The sequence below is a fragment of the Hemiscyllium ocellatum genome, chromosome 10 (assembly GCF_020745735.1).
Source record: "Hemiscyllium ocellatum isolate sHemOce1 chromosome 10, sHemOce1.pat.X.cur, whole genome shotgun sequence".
Classification (NCBI taxonomy): Eukaryota; Metazoa; Chordata; class Chondrichthyes; order Orectolobiformes; family Hemiscylliidae; genus Hemiscyllium; species Hemiscyllium ocellatum.
Window position 1 is genome coordinate 81006024 of NC_083410.1, and position 20254 is coordinate 81026277.

The 20254-nt window shown below is 39.4% G+C and overlaps 1 protein-coding gene across 3 annotated transcripts in view; it reads left to right on the forward strand.

Moving 5' to 3' along the window:
• The window catches only part of igf2r (insulin-like growth factor 2 receptor), a 226884-nt gene that overhangs the window by 110058 nt on the left and 96572 nt on the right, over positions 1 to 20254 (forward strand). For 2 of the 3 annotated variants that reach the window (XM_060831661.1, XM_060831659.1), the window contains exons 20-26: positions 1097 to 1198; positions 4131 to 4232; positions 7601 to 7775; positions 8408 to 8578; positions 9484 to 9627; positions 16081 to 16259; positions 17378 to 17465. In XM_060831661.1, coding sequence (XP_060687644.1) covers positions 1097 to 1198; positions 4131 to 4232; positions 7601 to 7775; positions 8408 to 8578; positions 9484 to 9627; positions 16081 to 16259; positions 17378 to 17465 — 961 coding nt within the window. The remainder of the gene's footprint in view (positions 1 to 1096; positions 1199 to 4130; positions 4233 to 7600; positions 7776 to 8407; positions 8579 to 9483; positions 9628 to 16080; positions 16260 to 17377; positions 17466 to 20254) is intronic. The other variant, XM_060831660.1, reaches the window with a different exon arrangement.

Here is a 20254-nt window from a genome sequence, read left to right on the forward strand (position 1 = left end):
GGTAGATGGAGGGAGATAATGGTGATAGGTTGGAGGGGATGGTGGTGTGGATAGCTAGGAAGGAAGATGGACAGGTCATGACAGCGGTGCTAAGCTGAAAAGTTGAAACTGAGAAGATGTGGGAATGGGAAACTGGTGAACTGTTCAGATCCAAATTGCATTGGTCTGAATGTGGTTTGGAGTACATGTGGGATCAGTTGGTTCCATAAGCATGCACTGAGAAAGGAGATGTGGCTGTGGTAGAGAGCCTGTTTCACCAGTTTCCTCCTTTCTTTTCCTCCCACCTTATCCCAGTTCCAACCTTCCAGCTTAGCACCGCCCTCATGGCCTGTCTCACCTGTCCATTTTCCTTCCCACTGATCTGCTCCACCCTCCCCTCTGACCTGTCACTAACCCCACTTCTATCCACCAATTGTACCCTCAGCTACCTTCTGCCCCCAGCCCTGCCTTCCTCCCATTTATTTCACCACCCCCAAGGCTCCAGCCTCATTACTATAGAAGGGCTTTTGCCCAAAGCATCTTTTTTTTTCCCCCCTGCTCCTTGGATGCTGCCTGACCTGCTATGCTTTCCCAGCACCACATTACTGGAAATAAAGCAAGACCAATTGTATCACAATTCTCAGACCACATAGCCAATCAGCATGCTGCTCTTATGCTGTATAAAATGGTATCCCATTGCTCAACTGTTTCGCTCCCCCCAGTTCTGAGTGCAAGGTGTAATATTCAACTTTGTTTGCTTTTAACAATGTTTGTTTATATTTAACATGCTTCTTGGAGTTTTTTTTGCTTGTGTTAATTGTCAAGTTAGAAATGCAGTCAGTAAACTTAGGGTACACAGCATGAGTTCTGATCTTCGTTTCTAATGTTTGGAAAATTGCATACAATACTTATGTTTGGGAAAGAACTTGCTGACTTGGCAGTCCTGCAAATTACCCGTTTTGATTTTAATGTTCTGTTAGGATGAACAGAAATCATGTGTAGAATTAATGTCAGGCTTGACTTGAATGATAGTATTATGTATTGCTTTGACAGTATAGCTTTGCATTTCTTTTGTGGGATGACCATGCTAATGGTTTTAATTGTGTACTTTTTCTAGTCCTCTGGTCCAAGGTTCATCGATCATAAAGATTGTGTGGTCACATTCCTGTGGGAAACTGAAGCAGCCTGTCCTATAACAACAGTTGAAGCTTCAAATGAGGTAAAATCAATGATTGTGTTAACCAAGAATGCTAAATTTAGTCATGGATTTCAATGTCAATCCTATTATTGAAATATTCTTTTTGGAGCTTATACATTTTTCTATGAATTTAATGTGTTTGCCTTGAAATATCTCTCAGGCTGTAACTCAGTGTAAAATCACTTAAAACTGCGCATTTGTCCAAGTTCTAACTTGTGCCAAGACCTCGTCATGCCATCATTTTTTTTTTCAGACCTGCATCAGCAAGTTTTTATAGTTGCAATGCCTTAGTTGTAAATCTAATTTTTAAAGCCCTCCCTGACATTACCCTTTCCTGAATCAAATATTCTCAAGCCGAGCAATCCTCCAATTTCTGCTTAAGTACTGGCCTCTTGAATATCCCAGATTATCTTTATCGAAGTGGATGTTCCTTTAGCTGCTTAGGTCCCATAAGGCCTGCAGTTCCCATCCTGAAGCTATCCACAACCTGTCTTTTTAGAGGTTCTGGAAAAGCTTGTTTGATAAGACCATGCCTTCAGAAGCACCTTCCAGTGCTTTGCCATATTCAGATGGTGGAACAACCAGTTTTTGAATATTTGTATTTTAGACTTGTCAGTGATTTTTTTTTGTATTCATTTGAAGTGGTGTGTAGATGTGGGTGTACCTTTTTGAGAGTTTATGCAGCAGAACTACTGGACACAGCAGTGTTCTCAATAAGGCAACAATGTAACATTTGATTAGTTTGTTGCCTGGAGACCGGCAAATTCAAATTTGGCCAATCAGTTCAAGTTCTACCCTTAAAAACACCCACCAATTTCCAATCAAGTTTGAATTGAGTGTATTGACCATCTTAAAAGCCAATGGCACAGTCCGATGCTCGTGGTATAAGACTGGGAAAGTTGAAAGGTTGAGAGGGAAACTGCTAAGTCCTAGCATTCCAACCAGTCAACAGGCTGCTCGAAGAAAAAAAAACCTTGAGTATCTTTTTGATCAGTAACTTGTGATGCAGAAATTCCTAAGAAGGAGAAAAATTGACACAAGAAGATCCAAAAACAAGAGCCTACAGTTGCCTGGTTTTGAGATTAAAAAGTGATATTATGTAAATCTTAATTGGTAGTTTTATCAGACTAGTATTATAGAAGGGAAGGTAAAAGATAGGTTAGAGAAGGAAATTGTAAATAATGGTTAGTTAATTACTCTGTTATACTCTAAGAAATTAAGTTGTTGATTTTCACTTCTTGGCCACTTGGATTTTTACAGATTGTTGCACAGGGTAAATCTTTTGTGCTGCTACATTTTAGCAGGAGAGTTTATCATGTGCCATAACAGAAGGGATGTGTTTGTTTCTGGCTAGGCTGAAGTTATTTGCTCATTCCTACTTGCCCTCAAGTTGGAGATGAGCTACCCTTGTATCATGTGATCCACAGGGTGTAGGCACCCCATTGCTTGAAAGGAGTTCCCAAATTTAGATCCAGTGATAGTGAAGATTTGGAGAGAACTCCTAGTTAGGGTAATCTATGGTTATGAGAGGAACTTGTCGGTGGTGATTCCATGCATTTGCTACCCTTGTCTGTGGGTAGAAATCTGTTTGGAAGGTGCTGTTGAGGGAGCCATGGTGAGTCGTCGAAGCACATTTTGTAAATGGTACACAACACAGACATGGTACATCATTATTATTATTAAAGTTGATGGATGGGATGCGCATCAAGTAGGATGTGCTGAATGGTTTCAAGTTTGTTTGAACAATGCCCAACCAGGCAAGTGGAGGGTATGCCATTATACTTCAATTTTTGGATGATGGACAGTCTCTGGGAAGTCAGGAATCAGTTACTCATGGCAGAATTCTTAGCCTCTGACTTGCTGTCATACCTATAGTATTTAGCTAGTCTAGTTTCATTTCTAGTCAGTGGTAATCTCCAGGTTATTGACAGGAGAGTGGAATTCAGTCATGGTAAAGCTATTGATGAACAATACTGGTTAGAAGCTGTCTTGTTGGAAATGGCCATTGCACAGTAATATTACTTGATGTTATCCACATCTTAGCATTTTGATATGAACTACTTCAGTATCTGAGGGATCTTAAGTGGTGCTGTGCAATCATCAAGTATCTGCTCTTCTGATTAATTGAAAGTAAATGATGAAACAGTTGAAGATAGTAAAATAAAAAGACACTACCTCAAACATATGATGGCAAATTGTCAATTTTCATTCCTGTTCTACTTGTTTCACCTTTTTGAAGTGTCCGGAACTAAGGGTCAGGGTTTTAAAAAAAAATGACATCTCCCATTTCATATGGAGACAATTTTTTTTCCCTCAATTGTTGATCTGAGGGACAGATTTTTGATTGATGACTGAGTCCAGCATTATGATAAATGGACAGGTAAATGGAGTAAGGTCACAGTCAGATTAACCATGATCTTATGGAATTGGTCCAAGGGGCCTAGTCCTGTTTCTAATTGTTTGTGTTCTTGTGACTATGCCATTTTAGTTTACGAAAAGCATACATATTTCATTTTATTGTTGCATCCACATAGCTACAAAATTGACTAACTATTCTGGTTTTGGGCATTGGGGTGAATTGTTTGATTTTATATCTGAGTTAAAGTTGCTTTTGTTCGAGTGTATTGAGATTTCATTAAGGTTACTTCCCATGTTGTTCTGATATCTGACTTTGGAAAATTAAACACCAGATTTGCTGCTGCTCTTTGAAAGTAACAATAAGTGAATCTTCTCCAGCAACACAACTCAATGATCAGGCGATTCAGATTTGATAGAAAATTCCAGAGATATTGAAATCTGTTAACAAATCATTGTTCGTGATTGTAGGGCCAATGACAACCTCAATGGAACTGATTTGATACTCTTTTTGTGTAATAAATGTGTCTTTATAAAACATTTATGTTTTGGTAGATTTAAGTTGTTCGATTTAAAATACCTATGATTTTCTTTCTAGAACTGTTCAGTGGAAGATCCCAACTCTGGTTTTGTCTTTAACTTTCTGCCGCTGGCTTCAGATACCGGTTACTCAGTTACTGGAAACAACATGGTATTTAAGGTTAGAACCCTGGAGATTGACTGACTGCTTTATTATATTTTAAATTTAAAAAAATTAATCTGCAAAATGTGTTCTTTGAGTTGGTGTAAAGAATGATGGAACACTTCTAGCTAATACGAATTATTTCCTTTTGGGGTCCTTTGAGGTCTCGTTTTCTGTTTCTTTCCGATGAATAAAACAACAGTATGAATTTTGAGAGCTATTTATTATACTTGAATTTTACTTTGTGCTTTTGAATTGGAGGTTTCTTTTGGCCAACTATGAGGGGAAAACTTGCATCGGTCAGTATGATGTACTTGAGGCCTATGGGAAGAAAAGAGCAATTGTACATTTTCTCACCCATCAAATCAAAGAACAAATAACAAACCTAATCTAAGCTAAGAAATATTGGTTAGAATATTTCATTCCATGCCCAAAGAAGGGTAATGACTAGTTAAGGAGTAACGAAAGAGGTAAAACTAACATTGTTCAAAATTACAATTTTAAAAAAAATTAAAATCTGAAGAAATAAACTTTGAATTTAAGCTAATTTTCAGTGCTAGAAGAGGAGTTTGGCTGTAATTAAGATAGTTATTTAAAAACATACTGATTGTAAAAGCTTCGATAGAAATGTGGGAAAGGATTAGGCAGAGACAGGAGAATTTACGTTGAGAATTGGCAAAGAAGCTAAATAAATCTCTGAAAGATTAAGGTTCAAGGGTCAGATGAATGTGTTGAACTGCAATAAATTAGTATTAGCAAAAACAAAGCAGTTAAAGACCATTTAACAGAAGTAAGTTGAAAACCCCAGGACCTGTTTACCCTCATCCTTGAGTGTTGAAAAAGCTGATTACTGACAGTGGATGCAATAATGATGCGTAAGTGTTTCATCTTTCAAACTTTTAGCAATTGTTCATGCTGCCTGAATTTGAGCTTGAATGTAGCCCCATTGTTTAAGGAAGGTGTGTGTGGAAAGAGAGCTAGAGAGGCAGCATGGTGGCAGGGGTTAGCATTGCTGCTTCACAGTACCAGAGAACCAGGTTCAATTCCTGCCTGAATTGACTGTGTGGGTTTCTTCCACCTGCTCCGGTTTCCTCCCACAGTCCAAAGATGTGCAAGTTAAGTGAATTGGCCATGCTAAATTGCCTGTAGTGTTAAGTGCATGGGGTAAATGTAGGAGAATGGGCCTGGTCGGCTTCGGCTGGTCGGTGTGGAATTGTTGGGCCGAAGGGTCTGTTTCCACACTAAGTAATCTTATCTAATCTGTTGACCTCATGTCAGTAATCAAGAAAATATCAGCATCTATTAAGATGTGGTTAGTAGATGTTTAGAAAGCAACTAGCCAGTTGGACAATGTCCATAAGGATTTACGAAGGTGAAATCACATTTCAAGAACCTGATGGAACATTTAAAGATGTTACAAACACAATCTAAGTTAAATCAATGGATATGATTGATTTGGATTTTCAGAAGATTTTAGCTAAAACCCTCATGAGGTTAGAGTAAACAATTGAATCCCATTGGGATTAGAAATAACATACATGGGTTGAGGATTGTTTGATGGGAACAAAACAGTAGAAATGGGTAATTGAGCTGTGACCAGTGGGGCACTAAAAATATCAGTCCTTGGGCCATGCAGTTCATTCTGTCAATGATTAGATGCACTAGCCAATTTAGAATATTTCAAAGTTTGTCAAGTGATTTGGTGCAAATGAGCAATGAGGAGGATGCAAAGAGTCTTGAAGGGAATTTTGATGGGCTGAGTGGGTAAGAGCATGGTAGATGGAATATCATGTAAGTGAGAGGGTAACCATTCTGGTGGGGGGAATAAAGGTGCAGTGCATTTCTTAAATTATCTGAGACTGGAAAGTGGTGATGCCCAAAGGGACCTAGGTCTCCTTGTTCATAAGCACGCACTTTGGAAGGCAAGTAGTGTGTTGTCTATTCTTGTAAGAGGGTTTGAGTGCAGAAACAAAGATGTCTTATTTCAATTGTATAGATCACTGAAAGCACAACTGAATTATAGCAAGGATATATTTGACAGAGGGAGCACAGCGCGAACTCACTAATTTGATTCCTGAGATGATGAAACTGCTCTTCAAGTTTGGGAAAACTGGCCCTGTGTTCTCTGGGGTTCAGAATAATGAGAGGCTATCTCGTAGAAATGTAAATTCTTCTAAGGATTGACAGTAGATGCAGAAAGGATATTTCCTTTGGCTGTGGGGTCTAGAACCAAGGTATGGAGTCTCAGAATAAAAGATATTTAGCACTGATGTGAGGATGAAGTTCTTCGATTTCTCAACTCCAGGGGGCTATAGAAATTTAGAGTCAAAATTTTCTAGTTACTATCTAGGAATAATGTGAGAATATTCATGTTTTAGATGTTCATGATCAAGGATGGTTGAGAAGGGTCAAGAGACCTCACCTGCTCATGTGCCTAATTGTCATATCTTGGTATTAACAGATAATGCACACTAAACTGTTCAGCAAAGTACCGAAAGTTTTATACCATTTTTGGTAATTTCACACTCTAGTTTGAGATGTTGCTTCCACGAAAACACTGTAGAGGTCAGATGAGCCAAAGTGGAGAATTAAAATGACAGAAGATCAGGGTTGCATTTGCTGGTAAAGATTGTTACACAAAGCATTCATCCAATCCATGTTGTTTGCCCAAGACTGGCAATTACATTGGACACTGCATAGTGATATAGAACACCGTTCTGTACATCAGGTTTGGCAATATCTGTGGCGAGAAAACATTTAACGTTTTGAGTCGTGATATTGCTTTGTTTCAGATCTTCATCTACTGTTTGTTATTTAAATTCAGTAAATAGCTTTTCACCTGAAAGGAGTGTTTGGGCTTTTGGGTGGTGAGAGTGCAAGAGGAAAAATGCTAGGTTGTTCCATCTCTTGGTGCTTGATGGTGTCGTAGGAAGGGGAGGGGTTAGTAAATGTCACAATGGAAATGGTTACGTCCAAAGTCTGGGAGAGGATGGAAAGAGGTGCTTGAAAGCAGCATCACAATGGACTGAACAGATGTCACATTCTCCAGCCTTAACTAAAAGCTGCTACCCTGAAGTGTCCTCTGCTTCAGCAAAAGGTCATTGACTTGACCTAATGAACTGTTGGCTTTTCCATACATACTATCAGATTTGTGTACTTGCAGAAGTTTCTGCTTTTAGGTCACTACTACTGTTGTTTCATAGGGCATACTTCCAACCTGTTGTCTTTGCTTGTTTATTCCTTGTATTGGTTAATTAGGAGATAGATGGGGCTGAACTGTCACATCAAAAAGCTGGTCAGCAATTGATCCTGCTACTGTTCTAAAACCGTGCACTTTGTGAATTTTCTAGTTTAATAATCCAAGTTATCTCGTTTTATTTTTGAAGCTGAACATCTGCCGTGGTTTAAACGAATGTGGGAAAATAGGTACCAAGACAGCAACTGGATGTGAGATAGATGGACAGAAACCAAAACATCCAGTTGGATTGCAAACATCACTCCAAGTTTCCACTGATGGTCTTATAACTCTTATGTACAAAGGTACATTGGAAGCAGAATCAGGTAGGGCATGCTTGAACATAGTTGCAGAGCATTGTGTAGAATGTCTTGGAACTGGCCATTTGGCTTAAATGATGCATGAATTTGTTTGTTCTCTCTGAGCTTTGTTCCACCCATCACTATATAAGTCTCAGCATAACTCTTCCCCTTTGTGTAAGTATTAGTGCATGTGGCTAAAATGGTGTCCACATTGGCCTACTTGTGACCGATCAGTAATGTCTTTCGAATAAGACTGATTTTGTTATAAATTCTCACATTTGCTCCAATACATAATTTTCCATCTCCCTAAGTTGATTTTCTAATTAGCTTACCTCCGAACATATCTAGTGTTCATATTTAAACACTTTGTTCACTCTGATCACCAGATACCCTGGTCCCTACCACATTTTGAATAGACTATTAACAGGCCAATTATTGGGCATTTAGCCATTAGACTTCAATTATTATAAGGTCAAATATGACTTTATGGAATATTTTAACCTTTCATCTCTACCAATTAAATGTGCTTATTTTTGTCTTTTTATTTTTTCCATTTGAGCAATTTTTAGTCTTGTACAAGATAAATAGTTGAAAGCTTTAATATTTCACTGTGTGAATGTTCTAGTAATGTGAGAAGTTCTTGTTGTACTATGCAGGCCTCCGAGATACATTTATCATCTATTTTGTCTGTGACACTACTTCGTATCCTGGAAAGCTCAAGTTTCTGCGAGAAGAAATTAGCACTACAACATCTGTTCATGACACCTACTTTGAATTTTATACGGCATTGGCCTGTTTTCCAGCTCCTGTGAACTGCCTTGTCAGTGGTAAGCAAGTGATTTGATAATTCATTAACTAGAAGATGGTAAATATTCTTTGAACCACCCAGAAAATCAGAAATGCATTTGATTTATTGAGGTTTTCTCATTACTTGAAACTGGACAAATCTGTATTCTAATTTGTAGCATGCTGTTTAAATATTATGAATTATGAGATCATAAAGACTACAACTTTTTGCATTTCATAATAAATAACAATTTGTTGTAATCAGTTAATACATTTTAAGTTATGCCAAGAGTTGCGTCACAATATAATCTAATGAGTAAAGTTTACTGTGAGATTTATTTTTATACTCTATCTACTTGGAGTGGGGGATTCACTGTTAAGTCTTGTGATGACACTTTTCTTTCAATCATAGGTTATAAGGATCACTGACTAGTTCAGAATTTATTGCCCATGTCTAAATGTCCTTGAAATTGTGGATGCAAGCTGACTCGTGAACCACTGGAGTCATTAGGGTGTGGGGTTAAATAGGGAGTTTCAAGATTTTGATCCAGTGACTGATGATGCAGCAATGGTTTAAAGTCAGGATGGTATGAGATTTACATGGGAATTTGGAGGTGGCGCTATTCCTATGCATCTGCTGGCCTTGCCCTTCTAGATGGTAGTGCTCATGGCTTGGGAGGTGTTGTGAAAAGTGCCTGGGTGTGTTGAAGTGTGCGTGTTGGAGGTGGTCTATGCTGCTGCATTTGTGCTTCAGTAATAGCAGGGATCATGCCTTGAAGAAACACCTTTGTACTTTTGAGCAGGGGCCTGTGTTCTGGCAGTATTCTTCACAATATAAATTATTAGATAATATATTTAGGATTAGACAAAACAGTACTATTTGGGTCAAATAAATAGTCAGTGAATGGATATGGTATTATTGGCCGCTTTCATTTTTTTGTTTCAGATATAGCTGGTAATGAATATGATCTGAGTGACCTTGCCAGGGACAAAGAACCTTGGGTTGCAGTAGACACAACGGAAGATAGAAGTAAACGTACATTTTATCTAAATGTTTGTAAGCCTTTGCCTTTAGTTCAGGGCTGTCCAGGTGAGTATAAATATATACAGATCATTGTTTTTGTTGATGAATAACTTTTTGTTTGTTTATGCAGCATAGCACACCAACTGTGCAGTGAGAAAATTAGATGGCGATCAGAAAAAGTTTTGGAAGGATTTGTTTTTATGAGCATAATAAACAATGTTTAGACCTAATCTGTATGCTTGGCAGTAGCTCTTAAAGAGTAACAGTTTTAGCTTAAATGACCATTTAAATGATGCGATGCAAGTTTAAGAATGTCAATCAGGCAATAACACTCAATGCAAGTCACTAATTCCTTCCATCGTGAAACGGGAAAAGGAAGTGAGCCTGTGATGAGAGATGAAGAGGGCAATGCTGAGGTCATTGAGAAGAAGCAGGGGAGGTGAACTAGCATTAAAGAGCCTCAGGAAGGATCTGTGGAGGGAGGTGGCAGGAGGATATAAGTGAACCAGTTAATGTTTGTTTGTATTAAATGTTTTCTGGAAATCTATTGCCTCAAAATATTATTGCACACAACAGGAACTCGTATTGGGGTAATAGCAGAGATTGAGGATAGAGTCTGTCATAGAGATGTACAGCATGGAAACAGACCCTTCGGTCCACCCTGTCCATGCCGACCAGATATTCCAACCCAATCTAGTCCCACCTGCCAGCACCGGCCCATATCCCTCCAAGCCCTTCCTATTTATATATCCATCCTAATGCCTTTTACATGTTGCAATTCTACCATCCTTCACCACTTCCTCAGGCAACTCATTCCATGTATGTACCACCCTTTGTGTAGAAAAACGTTGTCCCTTAGGTCCCTTTATATCTTTCCCCTCTCACCTTAAGCCTATGCCCTCTAGTTCTGGACTCCCCATCCCAGGGAAAAGACTTGGTCTATTTATCCTATCCATGCCCCTCATAATTTTGTAAACTTCTATAAGATAGCCCCTCAGCCTCTGACGCTCCAGGGAAAACAGCCCCAGCCTGTTCAGCCTCTCCCCATAGCTCAAATCCTCCAACCCTGGCAACATCCTTGTAAAGCTTTTCTGAACCCTTTCAAGTTTCACAACATCTTTCCGACAGGAAGGAGACCAGAGTGGCACGCGATATTTCAACAGTGGCCTAACTAATGTCCTGTACAGCCGCAACATGACCTCCCAACTCCTGTACTCCATACTCTGACCAATAAAGGAAAACATACCCATTAACATCAAATAAAAAGTAAAAAAAAACAACATATGCTGTAAGTCAGACAAAAATATAAATTGTGGAAAAGCTCAGGTGGATAGAAAGTGCAGTTATAGAAAACATGGGTGGCACTGCTGCCTCACAGCGCCAGAGACCCGGGTTCAATTCCCACCTCAGGCGACTGACTGACTGTGGAGTTTGCAAGTTCTCCCTGTGTCTGCGTGGATTTCCTCCGGGTGCTCCGGTTTCCTCCCACAGTCCAAAGATGTGCGGGTCAAGTGAATTGGCCATGCTAAATTGCCCGTAGTGTTAGGTAAGGGGCAAATGTAGGGGTATGGGTGGATTGCGCTTCGGCAGGTCAGTGTGGACTTGTTGGGCCGAAGGGCCTGTTTCCACACTGCATGTAATCTAATCTAATACCAAACGCCGCCTTCACTATCGTATCTACCTGCGACTCCACTTGCAAGGAGCAATGCACCTGCACTCCAAGGTCTGTTTGTTCAGCAACACTCCCTAGGACCTTACCATTAAGTGGATAAGTCCTGCTAAGATTTGCTTTCCCAAAATGCAGCACCTCGCATTTATCTGAATTAAACTCCATCTGCCACTCCTTAGCCTATTGGCCTATTTGATCAAGATCCCATTGTAATCTGAGGTTACCTTTTTCACTGTCCACTACACCTCCAATTTTGGTGTCATCTGCAAACTTACTAACTATACCTCCTATGCTCACATCCAAATCGTTTATGTAATTGACAAAAAGTAGATGACCCAGCACCGATCCTTGTGGCACTCCACTGGTCACAGGCTTCCAGTCTGGAAAAACAGCCTTCCACTACCACCCTCTGTCTTCTCCCTTTTTGAGACAATTCTGTATCCAAATGGCTAGTTCTCCCTTTATTCTGTGAGCTCTAACCTTGCTAATGAATCTTCCATGGGGAACCTTGTTGAACTCCTTACTGAAGTCCATATAGATCACCTGTACGACTCTGCCCTCATCAATCCTCTTTGTTACTTCAAAAAATTCAATCAAGTTTGAGACATAGAACATAGAAGGATACAGCGCAGTACAGGCCCTTCGGCCCTCGATGTTGCGCCGACCGAATCCTACCTAACCTATACTAGCCCAATAACTTCCAAATGCCTATCCAATGCCCGCTTAAATGACATGATCTCCCACGCACAAAGCCATGTTGACTATCCCTAATCTGTCCTTGCCTTTTCAAATACATGTACGTCCTGTCCCTCAGGAATCTTTCCAACAACTTGCCCACCACTGATGTCAAGCTCACTGGTCTATAGTTCCCTGGCTCGTCCTTGCCACCCTTAGCACCACGTTAGCCAACCTCCAGTCTTCTGGCACTTCAACTGTGACTATTGATACAAATATCACAGCAAGAGGCCCAGCAATCACTTCTCTAGCTTCCCACAGAGTTCTCAGGTACACCTGATCAGATCCTGGGGACATGCAGCACTCCCTCCTCTGTAATATGGACATTTGTAAGGTGTCACCATCCATTTCGCTACTTTCTATATCTAGTTAACACTGAAAACAATTGGGATTAATGTTAAGAGGAAGGGTCATATGACCTGAATGTTAACTGTGCTTTCTATCCACCTGAGCTTTTCCACAATTTATATTTTTGTCTGACTTACAGCATCTGATGTTTTAGTTTTTTTTTTATGTTAATGGGTCTTTTCAGGCTGGAATGTAATCAGTGAAGTATCTTGCTCACCCCATTGTAATCTTTATTTTCAGATCTGATTCTCTGGACTCTGACAATAGCCAGTCACCTTCTCCTCCACATCATTCAAAATGAATGCTTACATGTCAATAAGGGCCATGCCATTAATAGGCTTCCAGTATATCATATCATTGATGTTATGATTTGAGAAGGAATACCACCTTTCCCTGTAATGAATTTCCCTGTCTGGCTGCACTTGCTGCTACTTGCCTTGCCACTGTGGTGGTGATGCAACCCTTTAGATCACAGCATCCTAATCTGGCAGCTGCTCCTTTGAGCACCTTGCTGGTTCCACCCCTTGTATCTGCCTTCTAAAATCAATGTTCTGTCTCACACCCAAATGTTGCTACAAGAATGTTGCAGAAACACCTTTTTTCTTCTCCCTTTTTCGCCAAACAATCTCTCATCTTTTGTATTTATAGCATTGATAGCAGCACTTGTTCTATCTTGAAGTTACTGCCTACCTTTCCACCCTAAATCTGTCTCCTTATAAATCCTTGATGGTCACCTGACCTTATTTCATGCAGCTATACTATTGTCCGTGCTATTGGAGAAAATCTCCAATAACACTCTTGCATCAAATCCTGTCCATAATTTCTACTCTTATTCTATTCTCCTGAAGTAGCTCTACTTTAAGTCATTTACACTTTGAAATGCAAATTATTTTAGCCATTTCTGGTGAGTGACATTTCTGCACCTTCTGAATAGCTTGCTGTCACTCAAACAATTAGACTTTCTCTCCTGAGTTGCTCCTGAGATATGCGTCTCACACCCTTCCCCTCTCCATCTTTTTCTCAAACCAGTGACCATAAATTTGAATGTCTTTGACAGACATCTAGTATAACCATTCATCACCATATCTGAGTCTGTAATGAGCATTTTCATTCTCTGTCCATTAAGATTGTCCACAATTTCAAGATTACCTAGGAAGGCAACAGTACCAGTCACTACTATTATTTGCCGTATGGCTTAAACTGCCTTTGTCTGCCTCGACTAGCCTCCTCTTCCATAAGTTCACGAGCATCTTTGTAACTGAGCTTAACCCATCTTTTGTCAATGAGACCCATCTTGTTCTCTGGATGTCACCCTGACAAAATTCCAACCACCCAACTTGCCTTGCTGTTTGTCATTTCACTGAGCTTGACAGTTTCCCCTCCTCAGGTACTATCCTGTCTTTCAGATCTGCCTTCCTCTTTCCTCTTTAAAAACCAACCCTTGCCCCAACTTCAACCTCCCTTTCCCCTCAAACCTTGCACGCATTCGCATCCTCAAACATGTTTGAATTTCTTCAGTCAAGTTTCTGCTCCGGTCATAGTTCTAAAATGCCCCACCTATTAATTCATGAATGCATCCCAGTTGGCTGAAAAATAGACTATCCCTATCATTCTCTACTGAATTACTGCTTTTGACTCTATTGACATCTGCCCCTCCACTCTATCCAGGTGGTGGTAGTATATTGACCTGGTTCAGTTCTTTCCAGTCCAGTCAAAGCCAGAGCACAAACAATGGCCTCTTGTTCGTCAGACAAGGAACTTGTCATTGCGACTATAGTTTCTCCTCTGTGCTGTCCCTGATGTTGTGCAATATCTTAGACCAACACTCAATACAGGATGTTTTCTTTGAACGTTATCAGCCCTTATTTTACATCAATGGAAAGGCAATCTCTCCCAGTAAACCAGGAGACTACCTCGAGTTTCAATTGCTATATGTATTATTAACTAACCACAATTTGAAAGTATGCAAATATTCTTAATTTCTTGAAGCTGCTGGAAAATTTTTTGTTTACAATTACCTTAAAAGCTTCCTCAGGCAGAATGGGTGAACTCATCCAAACATTGCTGACAATTCAGCACCTTAACATGTTATAATATGGTGGACATTTTATTAAGAAAACCGAGCTGTGCAGTTCACTTAAGGTGCCAGCTGAAATAATTCATTGTCTGCCGATTTAATTGGCAAACGTTTTTTGATGCAAGTCGTCCCCTACCCCTTTCTACTTCTGGACAAAAATGCTCTGTTGTAGTTTTCCCCAACCAGGGAAGAGCATGCACCTGCTGTGGGGAATTTGTTTCTACTCTTCAAATTCCTTTATCAGCTTTCACTAATTTTAGTGCTTGGTCAGAGAAAATTGCTCTTCCAATATTTCAAAATTCCAGTCTCTCTTTCTCAACCATCAATTTGTCCCAATAATCATTTGATGTAAGTGAACATCTTATCCAAAGTTAGAGGTTTGCCAGGATGCTAAGATGGTATTTGAAAGTTCACCCTGACTAGAAAATGAAATTCCAAATGTAACAATTCAATTTGAAAAATTCTGAAGTTAGCCATTTGATTAAAAGTGTTCCCCTTAAATATAAAACAGAATGGTACAGCATTTGTAGGAAAAAAGCAAGTACAGTTCTGATTTTTACTTCAATTTGTTTAGATGCGATCATAATTTAATAACTGAGGTGAAGTCTCCAGAAAATCTTCAACATTGTGACTAAATGTTTTAAACTGGTTTAACATCTCAAACATAATATACATATGAGACACCAACTAACCAACCGAGGAATAAAACCACATGCAAGAGCAAACCACAACTGAAGTTTAGTTTGGTGACTTGCAGATGTTTAGCAATTGCATTCAAATAGAAAAGATTCATTACTCTTTCTTAGATCTGCAATGTACAAATTTGGTTATTTTCCCTTTTTTAATTTCAAAGTTCTAAGTTCTCTCAAGGTGACTTGGTGTTTAACTGTTAATGTTTCTTGGTATCTTATCACTGCTATGTGAGCTTTGCATTTGTTTTGTTACTTGCCATCAGATTTTGCATAATTTGTAGTGCATTAAAAGCAGTAGCTTTGTGCAGACTGCTCTGCTGTTGTATTGTGGTTGTTGACAGTTCTGCACCTAAACCTAAAATATGACCCTGTCTCTGCGAACTATATATTGTCTGATCTTTCTGCTGTAATTGTTCGAAGTTTTTTGAATGATGGAAAAATTCACTCGTTTGTTTACTTGCCCGAATTACTGTGCTCCAAGCACTGACATCAGTTTTACCTACTGTGGCATCTGTCTGAGATGTATATTTCAAATTTTTAAAGTCTGCATTCTTGGATTATGTTCCATTCATATCTTTACTGCTGTTCACAGTAATCAATTAGTTGCTTTGTTTTATTGGGTTTGGATATTACTTTTCATTGTAAACATGGCTCATTTTTCTGACTGAGCATCCAAAGGGATGCAGGTTTTTGAGAAGTATCAACACAAGGGGGGAGTATACCTAAAATGGAATCAATGTCTTGGTCATTTCTTAAACGCTTGCCACCATTGCAGCATGTTGGCTTAATTATGGAGAGAACAGAATCCGTGTTATACATAATGCCTATGTTTGTCTGTTATCAGCAGCAAAGATGGTTCATTACCACTAAATTGGTTGGCTGGGATCTGCAGTTTCTTCCAGTTTATATGAACCAGTATTTTGCCGAAAGATCTCAAACTTGTGTGAAAATAAATATGTAAGCAAAAGATTTTCTTCAAATTAAATGTTGTTGCATAGGTGGTGCTATTGGATCTTGTGTCAAGTATGCTGATAAAAGCCAGAGTCTGGGCTATATTCAGATGAGTCCACGGGCTGAGACTGATGGTTCACTCAGTATTGTCTATTTGAATGGGGATAATTGCAACGACCATCAGAAATATTCTACACGAATCCTCTTCCAGTGTGACACAATCTCAGTAAGTTTGTATCTTTTTTAAAACATAAACTTATCACGAACAAATTTTAATCCTTGCCAAACTTTTTCTCGATGTTGACCCCAATTTATTGCCCCAGATATCACGAGATCCCAATGTGGATTAGTAATAGCTAGGTTTCAGTAGTTGCTTACAATTATAAGACTAAAACTAAATTGATTAAAACTTTTCAGATTGTCAATGCAGTTAATTTGTCTAAATATGTATTTCTTGTTAATATCTTGTGAGCAGCACAGTGGTTTGCACTGCTGCCTCTCAGCGCCAGAGACCCCGGTTCAATTCCTGCCTCAGGCTACTGACTTTGTAGAGTTTGCACGTTCTCCCCGTGTCTGCGTGGGTTTCCTTCCACAGTCCAAAGATGTGCGGGCCAGGTGAATTGGCCATGCTAAATTGTCCGTAGTGTTAGGTAAGGGGTAAATGTAGGGGTCTGGGTGGGTTGTGCTTCGGTGGGTCGGTGTGGACTTGTTGGGCCAAAAGGCCTGTTTTTACACTGTAAGTAATCTAATCTAATCTCTAACAACCCTTTCAATGCTGTTGTCTTCTGTGTGCTCAACTGTAGCCAGGCAAATGGAAGCACAGGCATTTTGTTCATCTGACAGGACATATCTTCCCTGTTTTGCTAATTGGATTTTACTACTAAATAACAGAAACCTAATAAAAACTGAAATATTTGTCACTGTTCTTTCTTTCAACTAAATGATCCAAACCTTTGTTTTGTGAGCCATCACATCAAATTATGGTGTTAAACTCTATCAAACTTAGTTTGTTATTCTGCATATAAAGATTACCTTTTAGATCACCGCCTCTTGAGTTTGTTTTGAGGAAGGAAAATTCAGCTACCCTCATCAACTTCATAAAATCACACAGGACAGAAGTAGACATCTGGGCCTGTTATGTCAGTCCCAACTGCTTGAAGAGGTATCCATCAATCCCACATGTTACCTATTTCTCTAACTTTGCAAAACGTTCCTTTTTCAAGTCTGTTCAGGTCTCTTTGTATTGATTCTTCTTTCTTTCCTCTTATCTGTAACCATTACATCACATACATCTGTGAGAGTGAGAGAAATTTAGGATAATAATTGTATTGTTTTTCCCCATAGGGTTCTCCAATATTTCAGGAAATGGATGAGTGTGAATTTCTTTTTGTGTGGAGAACTCCAGCTGCTTGTCCAATTCGCAGAGCTGAAGGTAAAATTTTGATAATATAGTTTAGTAATGAAAAGCATATGGCAAAAATTGAGTTTTTGAATTTCTTGTCCATCATGAATCAACTCCAAATATAATCTTGAGAATTCAGAGTATCAAGAGGTCAATGTCAGTGCTGGCTATTCTTTGATCTTTCTCATCAGCATTCGATCCAGTCTTACCAATCTTTGATATTCTGATTTAAACAACAAACAGATGAAATATGGGTAGACACTTGTATAAGTGGGGCATGATGTTAGGTTCTGTCAGTACTGGAAAGAAAACGCAGGTTTTAAAGTGGCTTTGGGAGGTTGGGAGAGTGTCAGAAAATGAAATTCAAAGCATAGATCCCTTTTTAATGTTTATAAAACAAAATTGCTTTAGGCATTTGATATTGAATTATGCCTGTATGTTGGTTATTTGGCCTTGAGAACTTGGGCATAACAACCTAGATAATGTTTTTCTGGGGTTTATCATTTTCCTGCAGTACAAAAGCTAAGGTTAGTTATTTGCTACTCCTACCATGCACCCAACTCGACCCATTTAACACCACCATCCATTTTACTGTCTTACTCAGATAAGGAACTGAGTTTGTGTTCTAGGTTTATAACTAAGTGGATGATGTATTTACTTAGACACAGGAGATTGCTAAGGTTCTAACACTTTCCTCCCATGACTGAAATTTGACTCTGCCACCATCTCTTCATGCATCTTTCTCCAGAATGTCTGCCCACTTAGGGGCAAGGTCTTTTCTAGCTGAGAACATGTTATGAAGTTAGAAATCACAACGCCAGGTTATAGTCCAACAGGTTTATTTGAAAGCACTAGCTTTCGAAATGCTGCTCCTTCATCAGGTGATTGTGGAGAATAAGATTAAGACCCAATTTATAGCAAAAGTTTCCAGTGTGACGTAACTGAAATTATATAGCGAAACAGACCCGAATTGGTGAGACCAAATAGAGACTATGGCAACAGATGAATGGGCACAGCAGAACAATGAACAGGCAGGAGTGTTCTCTTGAGTTGGACAACACTTCAGCGGTCCAGGACATTCCACCTCTGACCTTCGGATGACCTCCAAGACCGACTTTGGGACAGGCAACAATAAAAAATGGCTGAGCAGAGGCTGATAGCCAAGTTCGGTACCCATTTGGATGGCCTCAACTGGGAGCTATGGTCCATGTCACACTACAGGTGACCTCATTGCACTATACACAAATGGACAGACTGACCCTGCACCCCACCCCCCACACAGACTTCAACCCCTTTACACGCTCTCACATATACACAATCCCTCTCTCAAACACTCATCATCCCACGTATACACATTTGTGGGGTGAATTGGTACTTGCAGAATTTTACTTTGCTCAAAAACTGCATGAGTCCATCTAAGATTTTGAAGATCCGTGTTTTAGATTAGAATCAGTCTGGCCATTGGCACAGACAGCCTCACGGAGTTAACATCTTGAATACCTTATCTAGACTGACTTGACAGCAATTGTTAAAGTGCACTTGAGAATGTAACTTTTTTATATAAAAAAAGCTTTGTGATTTACATATGAAAGAACTGATACCAACATAGTCATTCTAAGAGATGAGAGACTTGACAAACAATTTGGTCTTTTTTCAATGTATAATTTCAGTTATAAAACTGTTTCAGTTATATTCACAGGAAACTTTTGATATAAATTTGTGTCTTACAATCTTACTCTCCACAACCACCTGATAAAAGAACAGTGCTCCGAAAACTAGTGCTTTCAAATAAACCCATTGGGCTATATTCTGGTGTTGAGATTTCTAACGTTGTACACCCCAGTCCAACATCAGCGTTTCCAAATCGTTCATGTTATGAATGGCATTAACAGAAACCTGACTGGATGATGACTCATTCCCTCATGAAGCCTCATTACCAGGCTGTATCTTCCATCTGCTGCCCCGTCAAGGCTGGTATGATCAATGTGGTTTATCACGAACATACCTTGGCCTGGCCCCCTATTCCTCTGGCATGACTTGCTTGAGAATTTTTTTTTTGTTTTGCCTTCACTCATTTTTATCAAAATCAACTTTCTCTTTGCCTTTTCAAGTACATTGAGACTTTTATTTTCACAGTTCCCCTTTAAATTGTGCCAAATGATTTCTATGGTTTTAACTTTTATCTTAACATCTCTTTCTCCAGTGTTGTTTTGTCCTTCCTCAATCTTTGTCCATAGAAACTCCCCAATCCAAATTCACAGCCATCTCTTTGATTTATCATCTCTTATCTCGCTCCCATTTTATCAAAGTCAATTTCCTTGCATATGCTTCCATCCACATCCCAATTATATCTCATTTATCTCCCTGGAAAAATCTGTCATCTACAACTGCACTTGAAATTTTTCAAATTGTCTAGCCTCTTACCACCACACCCCCCCTCCCCCTCCATTTGCTGTAACATTTCTGCAGTGACTGATTTGCTCAAGAGCACCCTTACTATCATGGTCTCTATTTGCTCTCATCATGTGATTCCCTCTGATATGACCATCTGTCAATTGCCTTAAAACGAGGTGCACAGACTTGACAGGATAGTGGATAACTGCTCCAGCCATTCAAGCCCACATTTGGCTTTAAAATTGCCATAGTCTTGCAATGGCTACTGTTTTCACTTGAGCAAAACAACTGGTGGTGGTTTACGCTGAGGGTCACCTCAGGTGAGGGGAGAGATTGCAAGGGAGAGGCCTTCATAGTAACTTCAGCAAATATTGGAGTTGAACCCACACTGTTTCTGTTGCACTGTCTCGGACACCAGCTATCAT